This window comes from Phaenicophaeus curvirostris, chromosome 7, assembly GCF_032191515.1.
Source record: "Phaenicophaeus curvirostris isolate KB17595 chromosome 7, BPBGC_Pcur_1.0, whole genome shotgun sequence".
Classification (NCBI taxonomy): domain Eukaryota; kingdom Metazoa; phylum Chordata; class Aves; order Cuculiformes; family Cuculidae; genus Phaenicophaeus; species Phaenicophaeus curvirostris.
In genome coordinates this window covers 40608876-40618223 of record NC_091398.1, presented here as the reverse complement: position 1 = coordinate 40618223, position 9348 = coordinate 40608876, and the positions used below count along the sequence as shown (strand labels likewise).

At 50.6% G+C, this 9348-nt stretch overlaps 1 protein-coding gene across 4 annotated transcripts in view; it reads left to right on the top strand.

The window, feature by feature from the left end:
* Positions 1-365: 365 nt before the first annotated feature.
* The window catches only part of CACNB4 (calcium voltage-gated channel auxiliary subunit beta 4), a 55714-nt gene continuing 46731 nt past the window's right edge, over positions 366-9348 (top strand). For all 4 annotated transcript variants that reach the window (XM_069861691.1, XM_069861693.1, XM_069861695.1 and 1 more), the window contains exon 1: positions 366-467. In XM_069861691.1, coding sequence (XP_069717792.1) covers positions 423-467 — 45 coding nt within the window. In that variant the 5' untranslated portion in view covers positions 366-422. The remainder of the gene's footprint in view (positions 468-9348) is intronic.

Here is a 9348-nt window from a genome sequence, read left to right as displayed (position 1 = left end):
ATTGAGGTGAGATCTTAGGGAGAAATGCTTCACTATGAGGCTGGGGAGGCCCTGGCCCAGGCTGCCCAGAGCAGGGGTGGCTGCCCCATCCCTGGAGGGGTTCAAGGCCAGGCTGGATGGGGCTGGGAGCCCCTGATCCAGTGGGAGGTGTCCCTGCCCAGGGCAGGGGTGGCACTGGATGGGCTTTGAGGGCCCTTCCAACCCAAACCGTTCTGTGATTCTGCAATTGGAGCGCGGCGAGGTCGCTCTGAGCCAATGGGAGCGCTGGGCCGGCTCAGGGCCGGCTCAGCCCCGCCGCACACGCGTCCTCCTCCTCCTCTTTCTCCTCCTCCTCCCCGTTCTCCGCCTCCTCCTCCTCCTCCTCCCCCCTCCGCAGCGCCGGTTCCGCACCCCGCGAGGCGCCCGGCACCCGCGCCACCTCCATGTACGACAATTTGTACCTGCATGGATTTGAGGACTCGGAGGCGGTGAGTGCCGGGAGGGGAGGGGGGCACACGGGCACCCGCCGGGCCCTGGCGCCGGGGCAGGCGCCGAAAAGCTCCTCCCTTACATAATTCGGGGGGGAACAGCCGCATTTCGGGGTCCTGGCAGCGTCTGGGTCGCTCCCGCTTGTGCTCCCATTCATTCTCATTCGTGCTCCAGCTCCCACTCTTGTTCTTGCTTCCACTCCCATTGCTGCTCCCATTGCTGCTCCTATTCCTGCTTCTGTTGCTGCTCCCATTGCTGCTCCCATTCCTGCTCCTATTGCTGCTCCCATTGCTGCTCCCATTGCTGCTCCCATTCCTGCTCCTATTGCTGCTCCCATTCCTGCTTCTGTTGCTGCTCCTCATTCCCATTCCTGGTCCTATTGCTGCTCCCATTCCCATTCCTGCTCCTATTGCTGCCCCCATTCCCATTCCCGCTCCTATTGCTGCTCCCATTCCCATTCCCGCTCCTATTGCTGCTCCCATTCCCATTCCTGCTCCTACTGCTGCTCCCATTCCCATTCCTGCTCCTATTGCTGCTCCCATTCCCATTCCTGCTCCTATTGCTGCCCCCATTCCCATTCCCGCTCCTATTGCTGCTCCCATTCCCATTCCTGGTCCTATTGCTGCTCCCATTCCCATTCCTGCTCCTATTGCTGCTCCCATTCCCATTCCCGCTCCTATTGCTGCTCCCATTCCCATTCCTGGTCCTATTGCTGCTCCCATTCCCATTCCTGCTCCTATTGCTGCCCCCATTCCCATTCCCGCTCCTATTGCTGCTCCCATTCCTGCTCCTGCTCCACTTGCTGCTCCCATTCCCGCTCCCGTGCATTCCTCAGCAAAGCAGGGAAGGCTCCCCGTGCCACCATCCCAGCTGCATCTTTGCCAAAGCAGCAGCAGCAGAAGTTGCTGGGCTTCCATCCATAGCGCAGGTATCCCAGCCGGTCAGCGTGGGCACCTCCAGGATGGATTTCTCAAGGAGCAGTGCAGGTCCCGTGGCTCCCGGGGCACCGTCACCCGTGTGACGGGGACTGTGATGTCCAAAAGAAGCCGGGACGGGCTGGCATCGGTCCTTGGGAAGCGATGTCCCCCCAGCCTTGCTGGGAAGTGAGTGACATCCCTGACAAAATGGTTCTCTGGCTCCCGTCTCCCTGGCTGGAGCTTGGCACTTCAAATAAGAACTGTTTAGCGGCTGTTGTCCAAGTGTTTCATTCCAGCGGGAGATGCGGAGGGAGCCCTGTGGGGTGGAATTCCTCGGGAATTGCTGGGATTGCCGTGGCGATGGACACCGCTGTTCCATATTAAACAGGGATCTCTTACATAAGGCGTTGTGGCCGGCTCGTAAAACACACAGATGATAACATAAAATAGAGCGTACGTCAGCGCAGACGTATGTATTGCATGATGTGGCATCCCTGGGAGGATGGACAGGATCCTCTGTCCCTTCGGATGAGGCTTTTTTTCCCTCGCCTGACAATAAGGTTGTGCCAGTCTAGGGCTGGGAAGTGCAATCCATCTACGTGTTGCCTCTCGTACGAGCAACTTGCTTTTGCATCCGTGTGTTTCCGAGGGAGAGGAACCACAGCCATGAAGGATTGAAATCGAATAATGCGGTGCAGCCTGTTGAGAGGAAACCCCGTGTATCTTGGTCCTTTAAAACTATGTGAATTCTTTCCATACTGTGCTGCTTTAGGTCAATTTAGCAATTCCTGCCTTTTTCGTATGCATGTGTTAATTTGCGTGCTATGTTTTCTCTCACTGCTGTCATGCCAAGTGCCTGTGAGTGGTGGTTCCTTTAGGGATGTGTTTTAGGATCCAAGTGGATGTTTCTGTAAACCAGGCATTTGTAAGGCAAAGCGTGAATTCTTGGGAGCTGTTCTTAATCCTGAATTGCCTTGTGCTGGTGTAATATCTTCCAGCAAAGTATAACTACGCTCATTAGAAAAAAAGCTTAAAAGTGTTGTCGCGTGGCTCGGAAAGCAAACGTGCTGGGTGGTCCTTGCTGTAGAAGAGGGTTTTGTCTTTAAAAGCCAGATTTTGAAGTTCACTAGAAAGCACAACTAAATGTCTGTGGGGATTCAAGGGTGCTTCTCAGTTGCTTAACTCCACGTATTTCAGTCAAGCCCCGCTGATTCCTTCCAAGAATGTTATTTGGGAGAAGCGTTTTAAGTGATTTTAATGATAACAGAAGATCAGACCCCTACCTGTCACACAGACACCTGCGTTAGGATCGGTACTGTCACAGTCGTTAGTAGGAGAAGACAGGAACTAGGTGTGTAGCTGTCCATGTTGTAAGATTGGGATGAAGAAGCCATTTCCAGTTCCTTACTACTCTCGTAACCAGTTAATATCATATAAAGCTTTGGTGGTTTTGCAGCACTCCCTACTTGGGAATGCTTTTGATAGGCTGAACTGGCAGGAATATCTGAGAATCTCAGCTTGCACTAACAGAAAACCCCCAAACCAAACCCTCAAAGAAGTGTGGATCTCCTAATTATATGGAAAAGCTGGAGACCTTAAACCCTAAAGGCACGGGCGCAAGTCAGTGAAATTCTCCAAGTGTTTGTTTGGTTTATGCTCCTGAACCCCTCATTTCAACCACTCTACCTTGTTATTAGTTTGGATTCTGAGTCAGGAGCTGAGAGTGCCTGCTGAGCCAATATTCTGGCAAGCAGGTAGCGTGATGGGTCATACGAGTATTGCTCTCAAGCTGAGGAGAACCAACATAATGGAGTTAATACAGTAAAGAACAAACTGAGGGTAGAATCCTGGCTCCCTGGGGCTGAGAGAAAAGAACTCTGAGCACACAGAAGTTAAAGGAAAGGCTCTGTGGTGTCATGGGATTTAGGACCTGGAAGGCTCATCCCTGATGTTGTGCAGCAAGTGAACTGGAGGGTCTGTGAGCTTCTATGTTCTACCTACTCTTCCATTCCCTGAAGCACAGGGAGATGCGATTGAGGACTTGTGGTGTTAGCATAAAATAAACTGTAGCGAGGTGAGTCATTCTGTACAACAGCACCATCCTAAAGCAGGCATTTGCCCAGCCCAGTATTCACAGAGAGAAATAAAAGCCAAGAAATAATTGTGTATTTCTCCCTGGTTTTCATTATTTTAGTCACGGACAATGCACTCTGCGTTTTCTCTGAAGGGAAACCTGGTGCATGTCTGAAGTAACAGGGAGCTGGTGCAGCCTGGTGGGCTGGCAGTGGTCACTGGAAGGGCTGTCACAACCTCCAGCTGGGAAGGCAGCCGCTCCGGAGCGAGCCTGACCTGGCTGTAGGTGCTCTCGCAGGCAAGACTTCCGCAGAAACGCAGTAGGAGCTCAAGCTGTGCCTGCCTCTAGTGACAGGGCCAAAAGGAAACTCTGCTCACCCTCCCTTCCTGGGGTTTGTTCCAGTAACGTAGAGACTGGCTGGTGGACTTGGTTTATCACAGCAAAACTCTTCTGTGTAGAATCGTGGAAGGGTTTGGGTTGGAAAGGACCTCAAAGCCCATCCAGTCCCACCCCTGCCATGGGCAGGGACACCTCCCACTGGATCAGGGGCTCCAAGCCCCATCCAGCCTGGCCTTGAACCCCTCCAGGGATGGGGCAGCCACCCCTGCTCTGGGCAGCCTGGGCCAGGGCCTCCCCACCCTCGCAGCAAAATATTCCTCCCTAAGATCTCAGTCTCCACTCTTTCATCTTTGAACCGTTCTCCTCATCCTATCCCTGCTGTCCCTGATCGAGAGCAGCTCCCCATCTTTCCCGGAGCCCCTTTCAGTGCTGGAAGCTGCTCTGAGGTCTCCCTGGAGCCTTCTCTTCTCCAGGCTGAACAACCCCAACTCTCTCAGCCTGTCCTCGTGCAGGAGGTTCTCCAGCCCTTGGATCATCTCTGTGGCCTCCTCTGGACTCGCTCCCACAGCTCCATGTCCTCCCTGTGCTGAGGACTCCAGCACTGGACCCAGGGCTCCAGGTGGGTCTCCCAGAGCGGAGCAGAGGGGCAGGATCCCCTCCTTCCCTGCTGGTCCCACTGCTCTGGATGCAGCCCAGGACACGGGTGGTTTCTGGGCTGCGAGCGCACATTGCCGGTTCATGTTGAGCTTCTCCTCCCCGAGCACCCCAAGTCCTTCTCCTCAGGGTTGATTGTAATCGCATTGTCTCCCAGCCTGGATTGAATTCGTGTGTGGATGAAAGCAGGGGAGAGCAGCCGTTGTGATGAAGGGTTAACCGTTGTCGATCCTCACTGGGCTGGAATAGATGTTGCTGAGTGCTTCTGAACCGCTTCAAGCTAACTGAGCTGTCTGACAGCTAGAAATCAGCTGAGTGGCACAGACACTTCCAATATCCATGATGGGTTTTTCAGGAATCAGACTGTGCCCACTGGAAGTTCTGTGTTTGTGTATCAAATTGTAGTTGACATTGGGGGAGAAGGTGAATGGTCAACGTATGGTTCTTACACAGAGCAGACATGCTCACTTTTTGAAATGTAGTGTAACATCACAACATTTAAAGATAGGGAAGGTGGAATATGTGCTGAACTTATACCTAGTGCCTTTAGGTAGAGAATATACAGACTAATGCTGTGGGAGAAGTGCGCAAGTGTATTTTTCCTGTTAAAATCAGCAACAAACATGACATTTTATAACACTGAATAGATCTAAAGATGACTTCTTTTTTAATTGAAGCTATTATTACGGTGTATCTGTTCATGTATATAAAATATACAAAAATACATCTTCGTATTTATGTACGTGTGAAGAAATGGGTTGAGTGTGTGCACGGATATTACAATCCATTACCCGCTGTGATGATTAATGCGAAGTAGATGATGCACTGCCTAGCGTGAGGCTTCTTGGGGGTGGAAAATTATACTCTTGATGCTGAAAAAAACTCTAACAGCAATTGTAGACAGAAAGTAGTTGCCACATTGAAGAAGAGAGGTGCAGAGATGTGGAAGCAAACAACTACTGTGGGCACAAGTGTCCTTGTAATAATGTGCAGGCTTTCAGGGACTGGAAGGTGCCTGCCCTTAGAGAGAAACGCCTTCTCAGGGAAGATTTTTGCCGTGGTTGTTGCCCTGCCCTGTGATTTTGGGATTGGGGGAGCTTTCTTTTAGTGCTTGGGGTAAGGATCACCCTTTGGGGGATGAAAGCTTGTTTGCTTTGTAGAGAAGTGAGTCTTACGTTCTTGATAACAAGAGAGCAGGACATTAAAACCTGTGCATGGGGTCTTAAGACAGTGAAGTCAGTTGGTTAAGAAAATCAAGTTGTTCTACCTTCCCAGTTGTGAATTAAGAAGGTTCACTAACAGTCTGTTCATGGTAGGGAAGGATCTGAATGCTGCTCGATATTTCAGGCCAGAATTTCCCTTTGGTTTCAGTAAAGCCTCTATGTTTCTCAGAAACAAACTCTGATGAAATTGCACATTCTGTAAAATCACATTTTCCATTAAAACAGCATTTCAGCGAACAGTTCTCTCCAGGAGTGAGCAACAAGTAAGTTAGCTGCATGGGTTACCCTTTTTGCACCAGAGAAACTCTCAACCAGTCCCTTTTAGGTTGGTTGTTTATGTTTATAGCTCCAAAGCCTTCATTCAGAGCAACACCTGAGCGTGTGGAATGGCTTTTCTCGCTGCTGGCAAGGTGTGAGATAATGCTTGTCAATGCCTGCGAGGACTTATCTGGTGTGCTTGAATGGGTTATCAAGGCTGATGGAAAGAGCAGCCTTTGGAGAAGTTCAGCTGGGTTTTAGGGGCTATTTGGGGTGTTGGAAGTAGCCACCCTTGGAGAAGTTCAGTTTTGCATCAGGCACAAGAGCAGACAGCAGCAGGGTGGTCTGGGGTGGGATTGGCAGGGCTAGGGAGACGGAGAAGCTGCTGTTGGGTGGCTGGAGTGCTGCCTGCCTGGTGGGGAGGGTTCTGTGCAATGTCTCCAGCTCCGCTGGAGCCGGTGACAGCCTGTAGCACTTGCTCCACATGCCTTTCTGCTTAATAATGCCAGCGTTTCCCATTCCACTCATCCTCTTCCTTGTGTTCAAATTGTTTAAGTTGACGTTAAATTTACACCTTTGTCTTCTGCCTGTCTCTCTGGTGGGGAAGTTCCTATTTAAATGTTGATTTGGTGTCCCTGTGGAACCTTTCAGATCTCTGGAGGAGGAGAAAGGGTGGTCTGTCCTTGCCCGATGCATCTCTGTTGTTGTAGGTGGTCATGTTAAATGCTTTCACGGATTTGCTTTTTCTCTATCGCAGTCTTCTCCTGAGCTGTATCTGCACCTTCATTTCTTGAATTCTCTCAGCCATTTGGCCTGCCTCCACCCCTATTCTGGTTCCCTTCAGGCTTCTTTCATCCCTGCAGTGGCAGCCGGTCTCCTGCTGCTGCTGGAGGGGCTCTCGGTACGCCAGGGAAGCAGGAGTTTGTCTTTTCTGGTTTGTGAGCCAGGATGATCTGCTTCAGTCCAAGGAGCTGCGTGAGGTCAAGCTCCATCACCAAAATTCTGATAAACATGAATCATGGAATGGTTTGGGTCAGAAGGGCCCTCAAAGCCCATCCAGTGCCACCCCTGCCATGGGCAGGGACACCTCCCACTGGATCAGGGGCTCCAAGCCCCATCCAGCCTGGCCTTGAACCCCTCCAGGGATGGGGCAGCCACCCCTGCTCTGGGCAGCCTGGGCCAGGGCCTCCCCACCTTACAGGAACAACCCCAGCTCTCAGCTTGTCCTTGTACAGGAGATTCTCCAGCCCTTGGATCATCTCTGTGGCCTCCTCTGGACTCGCTCCCACAGCTCCATGTCCTCCCTGTGCTGAGGACTCCAGAACTGGGCCCAGGGCTCCAGGTGGGTGTCACAGAGCGGAGCAGAGGGCAGAATCCCCTCCCTCCCTGCTGGTCCCTCTGCTCTGGATGCAGCCTGGGACACGGGTGGTTTCTGGGCTGTGCCCGAGTTTCCTTTCCGTTACTCCTCAGGAGGCCATGGGTGCACAGGTGAACCGAGCGCACAGCACTTGCGGTGCCATTTGTTTGTTCTTGGCTTCTCTTCAAGCATAGCTATTCCTTTTTTCTCCATTTCAATTAAATTTTCTGATGTTTAACCCAACAAGGATGAGCAGTGTCTGGACCCGGTCGTCGCAGGATCATTCTCCTTACTGCTACCAGCTATCTCCTCACTGTTTGTTCATGTGGGACTGCGCTGAAGTCTTGACTGAGAACACAGCCGATAATTTCTGATAACCCTCTACCCATTAAGTCTTCTGAATGCTCACTGGGATTTGTCTTTCACGCGGTCAAAGCGTTTGTGTGTGTGTGATGGTTTCAAATCCGTTTTCCTTCCTATCAGTTGTTAATAGATTGCCTAATGAATCATCATCGGCCTGACATCTTTGTTTTGCACAAAGAGGCTATCTGACAGGATTGGAAAGTTACCTTTTTTCTGGTTTAGGGCTTATCTGTGTGTTTTAGCTTAGGTTTTTCCTGGTAAAGTGTCTAAACTCCTGGTCCTGCTGCAACTTCAGCTGTTCTTACCAAGTCTGATGTTTTGTGCTTGCGTGAAGATGGTTTTCTTTCTGACTCAGATCTGTTTGTTAAATGTTATGATTTCAATAGTATGGAGGTTAAACAAAACTTTCAGTCAGAATCACAAATATTGTTTATAAATGAGTACCTGCTGTTTCCACAGAGGTACTGTTTTCAGAAAAAAATACTTTAAAATGCAAAGAAACGGAGCTTCAAGTCATCCAGACAAGAGAAACATAGTGAGGAAGAGCTAACAGTGTATGTTCTCAGTTACAGCTGCAAGGAAGAGCTCCCCTCGTTGGGATAGCGTGTGTTTAGTGAGCTTATTTGTTCACGTGAAGGACTAAGGTGTGTAATTAATTAACTCTGGCTTTCCTTCTGCTCCTGGATTCCTTCTGGTGAACTTCTGAATGATTGCAGCTGGAGTGACAAGGCCTTCTCACAAATGTGCTGAGCCTGGATTGCTATAAAAATTTTCCTAGTGCTTAAGAAAATGCTGCTGCCAGGAAGCATAAACAGCTCTCCCTGGGCTCAAGGGCAGTCGGGGGAGGAATGTGGCTCTTGGTGCTGAAGGCATAATAAATGACAAGGGGAGAAGCTTAACCTAGGATTTGTTGATGTCATGGCTTGTTTCCCTATCTCCCCAGAACACGTTCTGCTTGCAAGATACTGAGCTGTTAGATGTTCTGCCATTGAGGAAGCGTTTACAGAGACAGCAGAGCCTGGTTTTAAACATCAGCGACTCGCTCCGGTGCAGATTGCTTTGCAAACAGGACAAGTCTGACGACTGCTCGCGGTCATCTGGAATCCAGTAATTAATTTCAAAGTGTCCTTTAACTGGCTGAGTGCTGGGTTCTGTCAGGATTGCAGGTGGTGTCAAGATCTGCTCGCAAACTTCCGGCAGATCCTGGGTTGTATTTTTCCACAGTGCTTTGCTGCTGATTGTCATGCCAACGGCGAGCCGTGTTCAGCTCCCCGGTGTCTCATTTTGCCACGTCTCTTCCTTCTTTCTGTGTCTTCAACATCCAGGTGCAATGTGTTTGTGCCTTTGCACAGGGTGCAGTGAGGGGGTTAACAGCCTATTCATAGAAATATAGAATTTTAAAGGCTGGAAAAGACCTCTCAGATAATCCAGCCCAACCATTAGCTCAGCTGCACCGTGCCTGCTAAACTGTGTCCAAAGTGCCACAGCCACACGATGTTTGAACCCCTCCAGAGATAGGGACTTCACCCCTGCCCTGGGCAGCATCTGCCAGGGCTTCTCCTCTGTTAGAAAAGACGTTTTCCCTAATTTCCAATCTAACCCTCCCCTGGCACAACTTGAGGCCATTTCCTTTCGTCCTATCACTTGTCGCTTCGGAGCAGAGTCCAGCACCCACCTCACCACAACCTCCTTTCT